The sequence below is a fragment of the Homalodisca vitripennis genome, chromosome 1 (genome assembly GCF_021130785.1).
Source record: "Homalodisca vitripennis isolate AUS2020 chromosome 1, UT_GWSS_2.1, whole genome shotgun sequence".
NCBI classification, from domain to species: Eukaryota; Metazoa; Arthropoda; class Insecta; order Hemiptera; family Cicadellidae; genus Homalodisca; species Homalodisca vitripennis.
This window is the reverse complement of record NC_060207.1, coordinates 9,894,374-9,912,816: the sequence shown is the minus strand read 5'-3', so window position 1 is coordinate 9,912,816 and position 18,443 is coordinate 9,894,374. Positions and strand designations below refer to the sequence as shown.

The window sequence follows — 18,443 nt, the reverse complement described above, 5'->3', positions numbered from 1 at the left end:
ATTCTTTTAAATAAACAATAGAACTAATAGCTGTTTGGGAGATAGTTGAATATTACTGTGACGTAACGAAAGCATCCGATCTTCTGACTTTATTGTGTTTTATCCTCAGTTTATTATCTATATAAGGCCTAAGTGTTATAATAATCTGATTTATGATTCCTGTCTGGATGTCTAGAATATTTGCTATTTCTTCACCGTTTATTTATTTTCAGATCCAAATCAATTCTATTAAAAAATGGTAATGTCAAAACACGATTTAAGAGTAATACGGATCCACCTCGCATCCATTTACCACACCCTCAAATAATGGCCTTTATAAGTGCGAAATTCAATATCCTGATTATTTTGGCAATAGCGTAGTAGGGTGAGGAAATAAATGTCTGTTCAGTATCAGTCCAAAAACACCGAAAATAAAGTCCTTTGATTAGAGTAAAAGTAAACCGAAATTTTCATGTTTCGGTTTATCTGATCGCGTGGATCATAAATCGGCAAAGTTTGCGGCTTAATTTTACGAGAAGCCTAATGACTTCCTTGTTCAAAGTTTACGATATTTATTGTTTAAATGTCCAAGTTTCCAAGTTTTACATACATTTTTATTACTTGCGTGTAGTTACGTAGTATATAATTTTGTTTCGATGCCACAGTTGATTTTGCCCTCTTGCCTCGATCAAAAAATAGAGTTTAGTTGATAATCCTACTTGGGTGGAAAATGTCTACTTACATTGCCTGTAACATATTTTGGTATAAGATGTGGAGTGAACATCGCGTCCGGAGGTACCTTATTCAATTTATCTCGTTCAGATTGAGTGGTAGATAAATAATAATATTATTATGAATACCACGACAGAGCTATAGTTACTTAGATTGATTGTATTAATATTGGTAAATATTTGGTATAAAGAGTTTTTATTGACGGGTAGAATGGGTTTGGTAACCTAACTTTTATTTTGTAACAATATAATTTTTCATTTTGTTTCACAATATTTACAAAATATAGTCTTTGAAGAGTATTCAGTTACAGAGATTTGTTATGCATTTGGAATTGCCAAAATATTATGTAGTTCAAAAATGTGAATTGCCACTACATGATTGAATGAGAGTCCTTAGGGAAGTTGTATAAGTGACATAAACTACTAATAATGTCTAAACCAGATAGAGTTAGAATGATTTAGGGTAGACACACCCTCCCGTCCTTCAGTATAGGATCAGTCACTAAGAATTCAGAAAACATAATACGAGTATATCCACTTTAAAATGAAATATAACTCCAAGTACTCCTAAGATCTGTAATGGCCTTTGAATTAAACTGCCAAACAGTCCACTATTTCGTTTTTTTTTCGAAACATGTCTGAGCTATCAATATTCCTACTTTGATAATATCAACTGAAACATTTGTCAATACCATATAAGGAGAATTTCTCTAATTCAAATTTCAAATATTGTCATTGCTATTAGAATTATGTAGTACTATATTCTTGGAACTCATTTTTTTTTCTTTTCTGACTTCATATAGGTTGTGTAATTACATAAAGTTTTAAATTCATATGTAGTAGAATACACGTATAACAGGGTGTTCATTTAGCTATTTGACTGAAATTAAAAATTCATTTTTAGCTTGAATGTATTTCTAAATATAAATAAGTTATACAGTAAAAATTATCTGAACTAATATTATGAAAATGTAAAACTCTCTATTTACCTCAATATCGAAAAATATATAACAGTGAAATAAACTTTTTAAAGGAAATGGATGCTTTGTTAGAATTTATTTCTTTTTTTAAGACAGTGAGATTTAAGGTAAAACATTGTTATTTTTGTATTTTTTTATTACCCAGGAAACATAATTCTAGAAGCCATACCTAATGTTGATGTACAAATTATCAAATTATTCCAGGTAAATACTAAGACTCAAAGGGGACGTATTTGTAATGCACGACTATCACTAAGTAAATCCAAACCAAGTACCCAGAGCCCCGGAGGAGTTTTGTCAAGTGTGAGTTGTATCAAAGCTACTACATGTTTACCTTACGTCTCATAGCTCCTAATTTAATTGACTAGGAATGTTACTAAAGGCATGTAAACAAACAGTAACAAAACAGTTCTAAACGTCATCTTGAACGTATCATACACGTATCATAATATGTATTTCCGACTGATATTATAATTATCTTTCTGAAGTTTTATTATTGATAACGGAAGGATCGTGGAAACAGGATTTTTCCGGACATTTACCACTTTTCAGTGATAGAAAATGAGTAACACTACGATTCGAAACTGTAATCTGATGCCTTCCTAAGGTTAATGGTTAACCTAACACATTATGTGTGTCCCAACGCTCTGGTATTATTTTTTTATTTCAATCTAGATTGTAGTTATGTGTTAAGTTACTTATCCACTTGAGGAAGAGATAAGATTGCAGATTTTGAAACTTTGTGTATCTTATGTTTTGTATCACTGAATGACATTATAATGTTTGCAGTTATATCCTATGGCCTTTTTCTTTCACTACATCCTTACATTGCATTTGATAAAAGCCATATTTTTATCAAAACATTTTCTTAACATTAAATTAATATGTCGTATATTATTTTATTCTATTACTTCATAGAATTATTTCTCGAAAGAAGGGCACGGTTTAATTTTACGACTAAGCCCTAGTTATAAGGTCGATTTACCTTGAATTATGTAAGTGTATGTCACTTGTATATTCAGGGCATGGAAGATTGCTAACACCTCCTTTACACCACTTATTTAGAGTGTCAAAACTATAAATGTGCTATTTTTAGATCGTTCAATTAAAAAGGATTGAACATATCAGCCTTATATAAATTCCAACTGTAACTAATAACACAATAGATTGCATCTATTAAAAGATTGAATGATGTGGATATAAGTGAGGATATGATTCATCAAAATCACTCGAACTGAAAACGGTATTTCCGAAATCAAAAACCTTCATATAACCTATCATGATATTTATGTTTACTTGTAAACATTTTTCTTGTAAAATATGGTACGTATTTTGAGATATTGTAAAATAGGCAAAACTAACAAAGTTTGTATAGCACAGGCTTATCTCTTCGTTTGATGTTTGTCTGTCTGTTTGCATTTTAAAAAAGAAATCATAACTCAGAGAGGTATTGATTGTGTGGAGTTTCTAAAATTATAAGAATGTGTATATTTTTAGAATATTTATAATGTGTTGTAAAGTGTACATGTATGCTATTGTAATTTACTCTGATTTTAGTATATTTTGTTCCATAGTAGATTTTGCCTTATTTCTGATCAATAAACTGTATATACATACACAGGTTTTAAAAGCCTAATTATATCAAAAGACAACAAAATTAGATTCCATAACCGTCTTTAAATGTATAGTAAAAGTTAGATCACACTATATTTCATATCCCCACTGCCAGCAGTTACCCACTCCTCCGCACGCAATTTAGTAGGCTTTGCACGTTTATGACCACTACTGGTTCTAGTGAGTTATATTTCCGACGCCAATGTTGAGTTTGACTTGTTGCCACGATCAAGAAAATGCGTAAAAATGTTTATGGCCATTGAAATGTATTTGTTCTTAGTATAATTTGTTGCATATTTTATATTGCCATGTTTCCAGATCAAGAACATATGTATCAAAGATCAGAGAAGCCTACATCTTTCAAAAGTAAAATAAGATGAGTTGTATGCCGGTTGTAAAATGTGTAGTAAAAGTTAGATAGTAACATTATATTTCAGATCTAATACTTAGTATTTTATAAAAATGTACAAAACTACATTAATAATGCCGTTTGCTTCTTTATAAACTAAAAAATATTATTAATATTATAGTTAAATTATGCCATAGCAGAATTTGCTTGTTGTACCAACGAAGAAATGAAACATAATTAGCATTGGGAAGTATACTTTATAGTGCCTTATATTTGTTTTGATGTTTTGGTGCCTTATTCCCGTGATCAAAATACAAATAAAGCACTCGAAATACTTTGTTCAAAAAGTGTCAGGATCCTGTAATCTACTTTCAGTGTAATATATTTCAGATGTAGAGTATAAAGTTATGATGGAGAGGGAAATCCTACTTAAACCCCTTTTTATTTCCGATATAAGGGAGGTTATAACTCCTCTGCAAATATATAAAGATACATAAACTCTGAAAAAGAATGGTTTATAAGGTTTTGCTCTATAAAAGTCTTGTTCTTTTAAGGAAAATGGATAATGTAAACATGTTGTTTTTCCTTTCCCTTAATTCACGGTTAAATAATAAATTTACATGATTAAAACTAAATTTTAAATTCATGTATTTTAACTGATGTAACACTATCTGTCTAAACAATTTCAAACGCTCGTACAAAAAATTAATTTATTAAAAGAAATATTCACGTAAAATAATTAAACAAAATTTATTTAAAATATAATGTAATATACACAATGATAATAGTGTTGTTTTTATAGTGAATTTATAGGGGAAAACGGAACAATGGACTCTATAATTTAGTGTTGGTTGTAAGCCCAGTTGCTTGTTGTAAGGTTCCTGCCAACACTTTTGTTCAATGGTTCATATGACTTTTCTGTATCATTCTAGGAAAATCTATGCCATAATTTTTCACAATTCTAGTAAGTATTTAACATTTAAATTGACATAATATTCTACAATTTTTTTAATAAAACTTAAGTGTTAATTTGGTATTCACAGTTAATTTAGTGACAGTTAACAGAACATAAACTAAACCTTTTGGTTAAAAACTTTAGATATTATTTTATAAAGTAAGTAGATTTTAATTACAACTCTTTAGTTACATGAAATGTTTAGTTCAATATCCTCGTAGTTGCAATTTTGTGTATCTAGTTACTATAACATAGAATTAAGTAATAATGTGAGCAGTATGGCCCAAACTTTTAAGACTTAAATTTACACCCTGGTTGTTATATAAATGGTATTGCTATAATGTTGGAAAAAATGTTTTTATAACAAGCCGTGTTTTTCTAGGTAATGACAAACTTACTCTGTCATAAAATGGTGTTTGAAAATGTTACTCAATCAATTTGTAATAACACGTTTGCATTGCCATACAATAACACTAAAGTATCATTATTTGAAATGCACGTTTAAATAGTTTTGGTAACAGATAAACATTCTCACAAAGGTCCCATTGGCTCGCATTAAGGTTTAGGGTCGGACGCGCCAGAGTTGTAGATCTCGGGCTGCCTGTGATTGTGTGGCTTGTCCCTTATCTGAGGGATTACGACCTGAACCGTGGAATGTTTCGGGCGGAGGAGCCAAACGACCACATAGCCGTGGGACGTGTTGTTGGGGCCAAGTATAACCTCTCCTCTACGTCTAATAAACAAAGAGTTCTGCAATAACTCGCTATACCAGGATTTATCTCACATTCCTCTACCTTACACTTCCGTACCTGTTACCTTTAATATTAGTACTTGAAATATTAATTTAACTGAGAGCCAGCGAAAACTGCTTGTATTAATGAAGTGTGAACAGTACATGAGGGCAACGTTTATTTCAGTTTCATCTGTTTTCCTACTAGTTTAATAAACTAACATGCAGGGGAAACGGAGCATACAATTATAATACGAAACATAATAAATGTAATGGAATTTATTTAATTTCTTATTTCAAAATACTTTTGATATATAATTATTGAAAGAATATGTTGGAAACTGTGGTAAATATGTTTCTGGATATGAATAATTCCACTAAAAACAAAAATAATACAAAATAATATATATATATATATATATATATATATATATATATATATATATATATGTATATATTATAATGGGTGTTATTTTACGAGACAAAATATCTAAACGCACTATTTTGGTATTCAATCAATGTCAATGCCAAATATCGGCTCAGTATGCCCACTAGACTTTGTGTAATTGCGTATATACAAATACCGACACGTCCCAATATATAAATATCTAAGCAACATTATTAACAAACTTATAACAGTGCTGTGAAATATGTTTGTATTCAACGTTGCGTGATGTGATGTTATTTCTGTCTTTGAAGAGAAGAAAAGTGTAAGGCCCGACAAACAAGTAAGCCGACTATTGTCTCTTAGCCCAATCGTCGTAAAGTCAGGAATTTCACTGTCCCCAGTATATTATCTGGGGGAAATAGTCCTCAGCCAGTTTATTTCTTTCAGAATGTGTGTGGTAAGGAAGTAACATTCTGAATACCATTAAACAGCTAAGATACTTACCTTGATTTAATTTTAGTAAACATCTTGTATTCAAATTTGAGGTTGAGTGTCAGAGAGGGTTTGGTAGTGTAATTCCACTTTTGTGATAAAGGATGTTTGTTGTAGAATATTTATGGTCTTCTCGAAATTATTCAGTTACGGAGGTCCATTTTTGTATAAATTTAGAATGATCAAAATCAAATTGAGATAAAAAATGTAAAAAGCTACAACTTAAATGAATTTAAAGGGTGGAAGTCCATTGGGCTCATGGACAATGTGTAAGAAATGCATAATTAACCCTCGTATACCAGATAGTGTTGGGAAGAAATAGCATTAACGTTAGCTATCATATTAATTGTATTAGTTCTCAGAATTTTATAAACAAACTTCTATAAACCTAAAATAATCTTAGAAAAAATTTGGAAGCATAAGCTTATACAAATGTAATATAAACTAAAAATATAACCTTTTTAGTAACATGAATTCAATTATTTAAAAGACGAACAAGCTTTAACTTAAAAGAGAATTACAATATGGCATAATCATGAATTATTATATGTTTAAAATAGCAAATAATAGTAAATATTCCGTATAACGTTCATTCATTATAAATAGTCTAATTTAGTACCAATTAAGATTAAAAGTACTCCCTCCTCCAAGACTCAAACTTCCTGTTCGACAATGATACCATTACACTGCAGAGTCGTGGTTTATTGTCGATCAGTACTTCTATGCATACCACGTAACTAAGTTTAATAATCAACATGTATGATAAACTTGTTGCCTTGGACATCTGAAGAATACATATCAGTGTAAACTTTGAGGAAGGAAGTCATTAAGCCTCTCATGACATCAAGCCGCAAACTTTGTCGATTTATCATCCACGCGGCCACATCAACTAAAACATGACAGTTTTTACTTTAACCCTGTTTTTGATTGTTTTTTTTTTACTTTTTAGTATGAATGACACTTATGCTGAATAGCAAATTATTAACTGACCCTTTCTGTTATCGTCTAAAATAAACAAGTTTTATACATGGGATACCGTACGTTGGATGTATTAAGAATGTGGGGCACTCGAATGTGGGGCAAATTCGTGTCAATCCTGAAACGTATTTTGAGATTCATATCCAATTCTAGGTATTACTATTAAACTTATCATTTAAATCTATATATAAACTCTGTGGTTAACAGTAATTCTAGAAAAGGTTGAAATAAGCAAATTTAAAATGGTGTTTAAATTAATTAAATATATGGTTGTTTTGCCATATTACCATGCTTACACAGAACAGTTGATCTCATGTCACGGACTCATTATTAATATATATTTATGGAAATATATTTCTTATAGGGAATTTCACAATTTTACAAACCAATGTTGTGGAGTCCTGACGGCGGTGAAGAAAATCCTTAATAGTGCACCTCTAGATAACAAGATAAACCTATGTACCAAGTTTAATATTTCTTTCTTTTGTGATTTTAGTTGGGTGTTAATGAATCGGCCAGTGATTTAGTCAATAAATACATCTCCTTTTTTATATATGTATAACAAAATTATATAAGACCAAGCCTCAGCTTTCAGGGGACTAGCAGCAAGCCTCCCCTCCCCCGCCTGTGTTTTCTCATTCGCCCATGATATCATTGAATTCTAAGTTTGACGAGATTGCTTATTTGGAGGCTGATTTCTTATTGAAAGCTTTTTAGGTGGCGGAGACTTGGCTCCATCCTGGTACACTCTCAGATGAGTGTATCATGCCGGGGTACACTTTACTTCTAAGTGACCACAAACTACAAGACATAAGACAAACATATGTTGTTGTTGCCTTACAACCTAAAATCTTGAAAAATTTACGATCAGAGTATCCTGTCGCAGGACGTGGATTCCGGTGTACAATATGTTTGTGTTTTCATGAGGTTATAAGGAGTCAGGCTCGTTTTCTGTGTGAAGTACAAGGCGCCTTGCATTAATTACACTCGGTTGAATGCTCATTTTCATACCATGTTTGTTGACCAGGAATTCATCTGCGTGAGAGAGATAAACATAAACATGCTATGAAAAATGAACCAAGATGCTAAATATCTACGTCAATTCTTGAAAGAATAAAGTGCTGTGCATGTCAACTACTAAAGCACAGAAACATAGCAATGAAACTACTAAAGTGGCACGGTCTATCATGGTTTCAGCGTAGAGACTGTAATAAGATCTCATCTATGTCATTGAAAATGGGTCACCATGCTTGGCAATGATATTTTCCAGTTGTTCTCTAAACTGCGTCGTGTCCCTGGAAGTAGTTGTCTATCTTTGTTCCTTCTGCAAAGATTTAATTCTCTGTTAACCACCCTATCTCATCCTCTCTGTATCACCATTTTCCTTTATTACTGTAACTCTTTTGTTTGTCCTTTGATGTTCCCTCCCCTCAAGAGTTCTCTGGTTTTGTGCGCCCTTGTTCAAGGACTCGTGATGGAAAACTTGTTTTAGCGAGAGACTTCATTTGGCACATTCTATGACATTTATTCTTTTCTTATCTTGTCCCCTTTAGTTGACAAGTTTAGTTAATCTCCAAAAATCTTAACAATAACTAATTCATGTATTTTAATTGTCCTCTTTAATCGACAATCACGGTTTTAAGAAAACTAACACTTTAGCTTTTTTTCTAGATTTTCCCTAAGAGACAAAAATTGTCCGTGTAGTATGTCTGCTGTTCAAAAACTGATAGTTTTACAATAGTTATTTTGCAGAAAGTGGACCCAACCATTTAGTTTGGGTTGAAAAGTTATAATGTCAGGTTAATATTGAAAGTTAGCTGAAATGTATTATATAGAAATTAATGTAAGGTGATAATAAATAAACAAAATAAATAAACTTAGTTTTCCTTGTAGCAATTTATTTCTGATTGAGATTTATAATGGTTTTAGCTCTCCATTAGTGTTTTCCAATATTCCAAAGTTGTAGGAAACTCTGGAATCTGTTATCGGGATTCTCGGCGGGGTTAAATAAAGAAGCGGCAGCGGCGACTCCATCAGCCCACTTGCCCCATTTCTTGGCGTCATCGTTCTGCCTGACCTCCCTCATGACCTTCTTCACCATGGCGCAGTCTTGTCTGCTGAGAGGAGTGGAGCCGGCCACCTTCCCGTCCTTGTATGTCTTGAGCACGCAGCGGTTGTCCCGTACCACCACCAGAGTGTTGGCTGTGTTGCTGAAGATCATGTTGCCGACTGTCAGTTGGTTGTTGGTTGTGATGATGCTGGACTCCATGTAGCAAGGAACTTCGATCTCGTCATTCACTCCGTTCCCTTCCACAGTCACAGTCTTCTGGCACTGTCCGTTAACCACGTGGGGGACAGAGATGGTTGCCGAGTACAGAGGTTCCTCACTGTCTGAGTCTGAAATAGTCAACATTCTTCTAGAATCATATAATATTGTATCATTCCATATACCGTACAATATGTAGTTTTAAAGTAAATCTTTTACATAGATGTGAAAACATTTGACTGACTTAATGTTATTTATCTTTAAATTGTAAAACAGCACCTAAGTTCTAATTACGCAATATTTAGAAATTGATCTTTTTCTGTAGCTTTTACGATGTAATTATTTAAATCAAGCTCGAATCGTTTAACCAGGTATATCTGAGATGCAGAATCTTACAATATTCCTTTACACTAATATAGAATACTACGTTTAAATGCGCTAGATCGCGCTAGAATTAATTTAATGTTTTTTTACTATGCATAATATATCATATTTCTTAAACGTTAACAGAAACATAGAAGATAATAACTCTAAGGATTTTTTCCCGAGCTATAAAAGATTTATAGAAAACTTACTGAAGCTGCAAATGCGAACGATACCATAAATTCCATTAATTCTATCAAAATATAAGAAAAACAATTTGGTATATAATTAAAAATAAAATAATCTTACATGATAAATTAAATTATTAATGGTTCTAAAATGGTCAAATTTAATTTGGAGATCAACGTGTGGATTGTGAGAGTGAGGTAGCACTTCTTTAACTTAATTTAAGTTATTTTACTGAAACCTGTGAGCAGGTGTCTCGTTCATTAGAACATCAAGTAAATCTCATTCAAATACAAAGTCCTGTAATCTCAATGGTCCTGACACCAATCGTCGTGGATGAGGTGGATAGAATCATTGACCAGCTTTCATCGTAAAAGTAAAATGATACTAATTCAGTGTAAAATGTGGCTCATCAAGCAATGCTCCAATCATATATGAGACCTTTGACGGTATTAGTTAATACAAAATGAAATAAATAATTGTCGGTTGGTCTTGTTTTCCAAATATTCAGCAAAAGAACCTAAACAAATTTTTTAACGGATACAATATTCCATTTGAGTCTTCAAACGAACAATTTGGATTCAAAAAAAGTCAATCGACGATAGCAGAAGTTGTGAGTCTGGTCAAGATGATTGAAGGAGGTCGAAATCACTTATTGAATGTATTTTTATATTTATCCAAAGCATTTAATTGATCATCTCACGCTGCAAACTGGACAAACTGGAGTACCATGACATCCGAGGCATGTATATTTTGTGGCTTAGTTCATCTTTAAGTCACATATCTCAAGGTGTCTAAATTGCAATAATGTTTCTAGTTCTATTAAAATGATATATTGAATCCCTCAAGGATCCATACTTAGTCCTATTCTCACCCTGCACTATGTCAATGTCATAGAGCCTCACGGAACAATCGTGTAGTATGCTGATGATACAATTATTTTTTTAATGAAACATATTTATCAGTTTTAGAACAAAAAGCCTGTTTTGTATCAAACAGTTGTGTCTAGCATTTTCACAGCCTTAATATAAAACTAAATTCTTCGACATTCAATGTTCTAAATGCCTATGAATATGAACCTGCGGATGCCAGACTAGAACAGGTGTGTTTAATTTAACTTGTTCAAGGTTTGACATAGAAGCTTCATATTGATCACGTGTGCTCTAAAATAGCCTCAGACCAGTACCCTTTGAGGTCTCTAGCTAAATACTGCCCTATTCTGGTTATGATAATCACTTATTTTCGACCTTACTATTGGTTAATTTTTCACATCTCACTTTCGCATTAGTGATACAGGTAAGAGAGTCGTGCAGGCCAGTGTTCAACTGTTGATTCTGCCAAGTCTCTAGATTTTAGAAAAAACGTCACATTGAATGTTTAAATGTAGCCAATGTACGAGACAAGGAGGAAAAACTACCGAACTGAGGGACACAGGACGGTAGTTCATTAAAACTTCACATGTATGGGTTCATATCATAAACAGCTTGCCAAATAAAATTTACAATTTGCTTACGCTTAAAAAAATGTAAACCCGTTTGAAACTCCTAATAATAAGGTTATGGAAATCGTAACTACAAATGCATAGTAATTCTTACATATGGTAATATAAAGCTAAATTTAAGATAGAATATACTGTCTTATATCATATTTCAAATATATTCTGGTGAACATTATGAATCCAATATTTAAAAGGTTTTACAAAGACTGCATATTTAAGTATTTACCTTTATTATTTTCCTCAACTGCATCTGTCATTTCATTGTAAGCTTCATTCACTTGCTGAAACACACATAGAGTGAATTTCTTTATTCTTATTTATTTTAACGTTGAATATATGTGGCATATTTCATAACAAATTCTTAAAACTATTCAATTTATTTATTGTTCTAAATCTTCATTTTAAAGATACTTTAGATATAATCTTGGATAAAGCATGTACCAGCTCTATCCAAAATATTGAACAATATATGAATGCAATGCAACAGAAGATAGCATTTTATTAGTTTATTATTTATTTAATATTAGCATATGTTCAAACATTTAGGAATATTTTTAATTAAGAGTCAAGTATTTTTAAACTCCCAATTAGGACTGCTCACATTCCGGAAAACCACGTGCATTTTATTGGCTACGATATTCCCATGGTAGGATAAAAAAACTGCAAAAACATTTTATGAACTTTAAATACGTATATGCCTGCATGACTTATCGGCTTTAAAATAATGCGACTACTGAGGTATGTTTTTATAGTATAAACATAACGGATATACAGTAATATATATTATATTAACTATGTTTTAACTGTTCTTTATCATTTTTAATTGTACCTCACTCAGGACCAAAATAGTAAAATATACATTTAAGTTTAATAATAACTATAACATTGTATTATTTGCTGTTCTTTTTAAATCTGAATCAGTATAATTTTAATATTTTTGTCTTCCCTCCATTATACTAAGTAATATTTGGGCAACATCCCAAACTCCAGAAACTAGTACATGAATGTATACATAGTTTAGTTGATGCAGTCCATCATTGACAGATACATTTTTATTATGGTGAACCCACGAACAGAAAGCCACTGTTAAGACCCTATTTGTATTCTAAGTAAAAGTTTTGGGATATTTAAAATCAGTACCAAGAACAAGTCGGCTGAGTATAAAAATATGTATATTACATTAGGTATGTATTTGAATTCTGAGAAAACTAAATTACTTGTTGAGTTAAAGTATTAATACAAATACATTTAATACAAATATGTATAAATAAAGAAGAAACAATTTTTACTCATATGTAATCCGATAGAAAATGGTAAAATATGTCGTTATATACAACTTAATTTAGCAATACTTTAAAATGTGCTTGTAATTATCTCAGAAATAAAAAAGTGAGTGATGCTACCTGTCCAATGTCTCTAAGACTAATGTGTAGACTAATTAATATTTTGCAGCGCACTATCTTGGATCTAGTATGTCTACTAAGATCTAATACCAATGATCTAATCATCAAAACCAGAGCAATTTTTAGATCTTAAAAAAAGTTTCAAATTTCAACTTTGTATACAAAATGTGGAATAGTGGTAGACACACGAGCTACATATAATGAGCATTTTCCGAAAAAAGGCTAGAATACACTGTTGTGGTAGGTAACTAAAGTTTGAAATACAGATGGTACAATTTGATTTTTTAAGCCGCATATATTTTGACTAGGGTACTTTAAATTAGTGCAAAAATTTAGTACTAAACCTCCTAAAAACCTAAGAACCATAACTTAAAACTTACATGTGCAATGTTCTCTGCTATTTCTCCCCAGGTGCCCGCAGTCCCTGGACATTCAGTAAAAATAATAATTAGTTAAATATTAACAATAAATTAGTCTTATATTTAGAAGAGATCAACTCTTAATGTATTCACATGTAAATAAATACCCAGCATATCGTTTACAATATAAGCTTACGTCAAATATTTAAGATTATATTTTAAATCTTTTTATTATATCTTGTATCTATTTATGTGCATTATTGAGGATAAAATTATATACTGCATACTTTTTAACACATAGTGTTACAAAAAAAACTTACTTACCATTTACAGAAGCTGCTTCAATGGTTGAGAGGATAGAAGCCACCTGTAAAGTATAAAATATAATGCCATTCAAATAAATATGCGTTGCCAATTATTTTAAGAAATTTATAATTATATGTAACATTTGAGAGTATTACACTACTCATTACTTTTTTTTAGTACACTTATAGTTACTTTGATTTTTATATACACACTGCAATCTGAACTAGAATTAACAAAGCCATTTTGAATCTGAAATTAGGGATTTCATTTTTATAGAAAATAATTCATAAATTTTGCTTATTTTGAATTTAAGCGTGTAATAATATCATGTAGTTATACTAAACTATTATTACTGTTAGTGTTCTTTTATTGCTAATTGAAGTAGGTAGCGCAATTATAATGACAGTGTCAGGATTAATTTATATAGTTTTAAATTGTAAAAATATTGTTATTGCGTTATCTTATTATACATGGTTACTTGTTTTTGGTTACTTATATTTCAATATAGTTGGAGAATTTCTGTATTCTATTTCCAGTAGAGTAATCCAGAGAGAAATTATGTAATATCAGTATTTTATGTATAAAAAATGAATATTATTTGCTGAAAGGGTACTTATATTGAGAAAATATAATGGCATGAACAAGCTAACATAAGTCAAGTAGTAATAATAGCCACGTAAAAATATCAGAACCACGCAAATATTAACTACATTAAAATAGTAATTTTTTACTTTTAACTCCTGAAATATCTTAGAATACTTTTAGGTTTAAAAACGGGTCAACTTCGTCCAGGCCGTTAAAAACTATAAAAAATATTATTTTTATATATGTCCTTAAGGCGTAGGAGATTTATTAAACACTTAATCGTAACCCACAAGTTCTTTAAGGATATATATTCTAACCGCCGGAATGAAAAGGAGTATATTTTATAAATTATTTATGTAGTATCTATTCACGTATGTACTTGATAAAGTTTTTTTATCGGAATATGGAACGAAAATTACTTTTCTATTTATTTGAACTGTTCTAGACATCTGGAATTTTCGCATATAGAACCCAGTGTACAGAGTCTAAATTTGAGTTTCTTTCTATGTAAGTATTCTTAAATAAAAAAACTTGTAAACAAGCAGTGGTTTTATATGTATTGATATTTTACATGCTACACTATTTAATAATATATTTCTATTATTAATAATGTTTGTTTTTGTTACCGCTGAAAAATAGTGTGGCATCAAACTATGACCAAACCTAACTTAAAACCCAAATAAATTCATGTACAATATATCTAAAGTAATATTATTACAGCTGCTTCAATTTGTGTAGTTTAAGACTATTATTTTGAAATTGAAACGAATTCATTATGGATTTCGGAAATAATTAACATTGACGTATATAGCATTAGGTCTGTCTAAGGCGTATTAAGAATTTGAAAAGGCTAAAACGTTACAATTTTACAGTTTGGTATGTTCAAAGAAGAGGTGCAAGAAAGATCTACTTTTAAATATAGACTATGCATTTAAAAAACTTTACTACAAAATTAAGTCATGGAGAAGAGAAACGATAACATGATAGTAATATTATTTAAACTTTATATAAGTCTATGTACGTAACCATAATAGGAAGCAATAAAATATATTACCAATGCAGCAAGAAGCAGAGCCACGGTTTTGGAGGTCATGGTGGTACTGTTATGTGTTCTTCCCGAAAACGATACAGGTAGAGTAACAGAGATGTCAGGATTATATAGTTGTAGAGCGCAGCAAACATAGTAAACAACATGTCACTGTCAACCGAGACGCTGGTTTGTGTGACAATAAAGCATCATAGCGTATCCACTGTTTGACGTCATACCTAGAATAGGTTCTTTTGAAAATCTCATCGAATTGGTTTAAAATTTTTTTAGGAAGATAAAAGATCAATCATCTACACTTTTATTTAACAAACGGAGTTATTTTATTATGTTTTATACGAACCATGAATAGAATATTGATGGGGTTAGAGCGTTGGACTTTTGGATCTAAGAAATTTTGCCGTTTCAAATCCTGCCTGTGACCGTTGAAAATTTTGCTCTTCCTTCTTCTGTTTGATAAGATCCTTGCATAGGCTAGTGTCTTGTGAGGATAGAAGGAATATGGTAAATTGGTACCGAACTCTCGTGAATATTATGAAAAGATGTTGAAAGTGCAATAACTGTATTTCACGATAAAAAGCTACCGGACAATATTATAATTGAGAATAATTATTTTCATTTTTAGGTTCTTGTATTGCATAATTTCATTGCGACATATTACTGATGTATACAAACTAATTAATATTAGTATTTAGCAATTATATTTGATTTTACAGTCAATTCTAGCAACATTTATAAAATTTAAACTAAGGAAATGTGTATTAAGTACTTTACGGTCTACCATGCGTTTATGATTATGTGCACATACACCAAATCACAAGTTTTGAAACCTTAGTATGTTTCAGGTTCATGTGGTGAAACCCATTACAGATTTTAAAGCAATAAATTGTCACAAAATATTCAAAGCCTGCAGATTAAATCTATTTTTCCATAAGATACATTAACGTTTTTTTTATTAAATTTGGTTTAATATAAGTGTTTTAATAAAAAAAAAGTCTTCACACTAAGTCACCATATTATTATGTCGTGTTACATATGTGCATAAAAGGATAGTGAATTATGTTAATACCTTATAAGTAAAATTGTTTTAATAAATGTTTTGAATTTTTTGTTATTAATTTTTCTGCTGAATGGTTATTTATTTTCGCCATAATGCTTGCCCATAAGATCTATGTAAAAGTATTTGCTAAAGCTCAGCCAAATCTCATGAAGTGGCCTGCAATATCGTCGAAATCAGTGCTCATCATATAGATATAAAGTTTTGATGGACGAGTTGAAGTCTATATATCTAAGAATTCGGCACATGAGCGTTCAGTTTCTCAGACCCATGATAGTACTCCGAACATCACTTCACTGTTTGCTAGTCATATAGATATAAAGTTTAATGCACAAGTTGAAGTTTATATATCTAAGGTTTCGGCACATGAGCGTTCAGTTTCTCAGACCCATGATAGTACTCCGAACATCACTTCACTGTTTGCTAGTCATATAGATATAAAGTTTCATGCACAAGTTGAAGTTTATATATCTAAGGTTTCGGCACATGAGCGTTCAGTTTCTCAGACCCATGATAGTACTCCGAACATCACTTCACTGTTTGCTAGTCATATAGATATAAAGTTTCATGCACAAGTTGAAGTTTATATATCTAAGGTTTCAGCACATGAGCGTTCAGTTTCTCAGACCCATGATAGTACTCCGAACATCACTTCACTGTTTGCTAGTCATATAGATATAAAGTTTCATGCACAAGTTGAAGTTTATATATCTAAGGTTTCGGCACATGAGCGTTCAGTTTCTCAGACCCATGATAGTACTCCGAACATCACTTCACTGTTTGCTAGTCATATAGATATAAAGTTTCATGCACAAGTTGAAGTTTATATATCTAAGGTTTCGGCACATGAGCGTTCGGTTTCTCAGACCCATGATAGTACTCCGAACATCACTTCACTGTTTGCTAGTCATATAGATATAAAGTTTCATGCACAAGTTGAAGTTTATATATCTAAGGTTTCGGCACATGAGCGTTCAGTTTCTCAGACCCATGATAGTACTCCGAACATCACTTCACTGTTTGCTAGTCATATAGATATAAAGTTTCATGCACAAGTTGAAGTTTATATATCTAAGGTTTCGGCACATGAACGTTCAGTTTCTCAGACCCATGATAGTACTCCGAACATCACTACACTGTTTGAAACTCATATTATAACATTTATGAAAACTAAACGCCAAAATCAATTTCACATAAATTATACAAACCCACGTAAAGTATACATAATTTTTGATCATATATAAAACACATACATATATTTTGTTTATTGCAATGGATGTATTCTAAACAATTGAAAAACAGTCTTTAATAATTTAGTTTTGGCTGTAAGGTTTGTTCCTCCTTAAAAGTTTTGTAACTTTGATTCCCAGCCAACATTTGGGTCCAATGGTTCAGATAGCTTTATGTTTTTTATATCTTGTAACTTTGATATTCTATAAAAAGCTATGACATAGATTCACAATGGTCTCTAATAATTTAGTTTTAGCTGTAAGATCAGTTCCTCATGAAAAGTTTTGTAAGTAACAATTTGTTTCTTATAACTTTTGTATTCTATAGTAAAATGTATAATGTAATAGATTCATAATGCTAGTAACACTGACAGCATAAAAATACACAATACTCTGAAATTATACTTTAAGTATGCTATTATAGTATTCACAGTAAATTTTATGAAACTTGAAGATTACTAACTTTAATCTTTTGTAGGGTAAAACATTTAGATGTAATTTTGTAATGGATGTGTACAATTGATACCTCACTGAAATTTTTACTTATATACAATGTATAGTTCATTAATGATATCGGTAATAATTGCAATTTTGTATATGTAATATTTCTTAAAATCTTTTAAGTTTAATATTATTTAAGAACTTTTGCATTTATCGTTGTGAAATATATGGTATTACTACAATTTTATTCAAACGCTTTTTAAACTGTATTAAAAACTTTCTATTCCTAGGTAATGGAAAAACTATTTTCTTATAAAATGTATTTTGGATTTATTTATATTAACACTTTATAACATTATAGTAACAGTTCCGTTGCTTCACAACACTGAAGTGTATTAATTGAAAATACCTGTTTTAAATAGATTAGTGGCAAAACATTTACCACGAGGGACCCAAGTTTTACATTAAGGTTTAGGATCGGACGCGCCAGAGTTTTAGATCTCGGGCTG

The 18,443-nt window shown here is 31.1% G+C and overlaps 1 protein-coding gene across 1 annotated transcript; it reads right to left on the bottom strand.

The window, feature by feature from the left end:
- Nucleotides 1-9,081: 9,081 nt before the first annotated feature.
- On the bottom strand, nucleotides 9,082-15,329 carry LOC124356811. Its single transcript, XM_046808437.1, has 5 exons — nucleotides 15,217-15,329; nucleotides 13,596-13,638; nucleotides 13,293-13,336; nucleotides 11,736-11,790; nucleotides 9,082-9,593 (listed from the first exon to the last, which is right to left on the bottom strand). Exons 1-5 carry the CDS (start codon nucleotides 15,253-15,255, stop codon nucleotides 9,133-9,135), a joined length of 642 nt encoding a protein of 213 aa, XP_046664393.1. The 5' UTR covers nucleotides 15,256-15,329; the 3' UTR covers nucleotides 9,082-9,132.
- Between the last annotated feature and the right edge of the window lie 3,114 nt (nucleotides 15,330-18,443).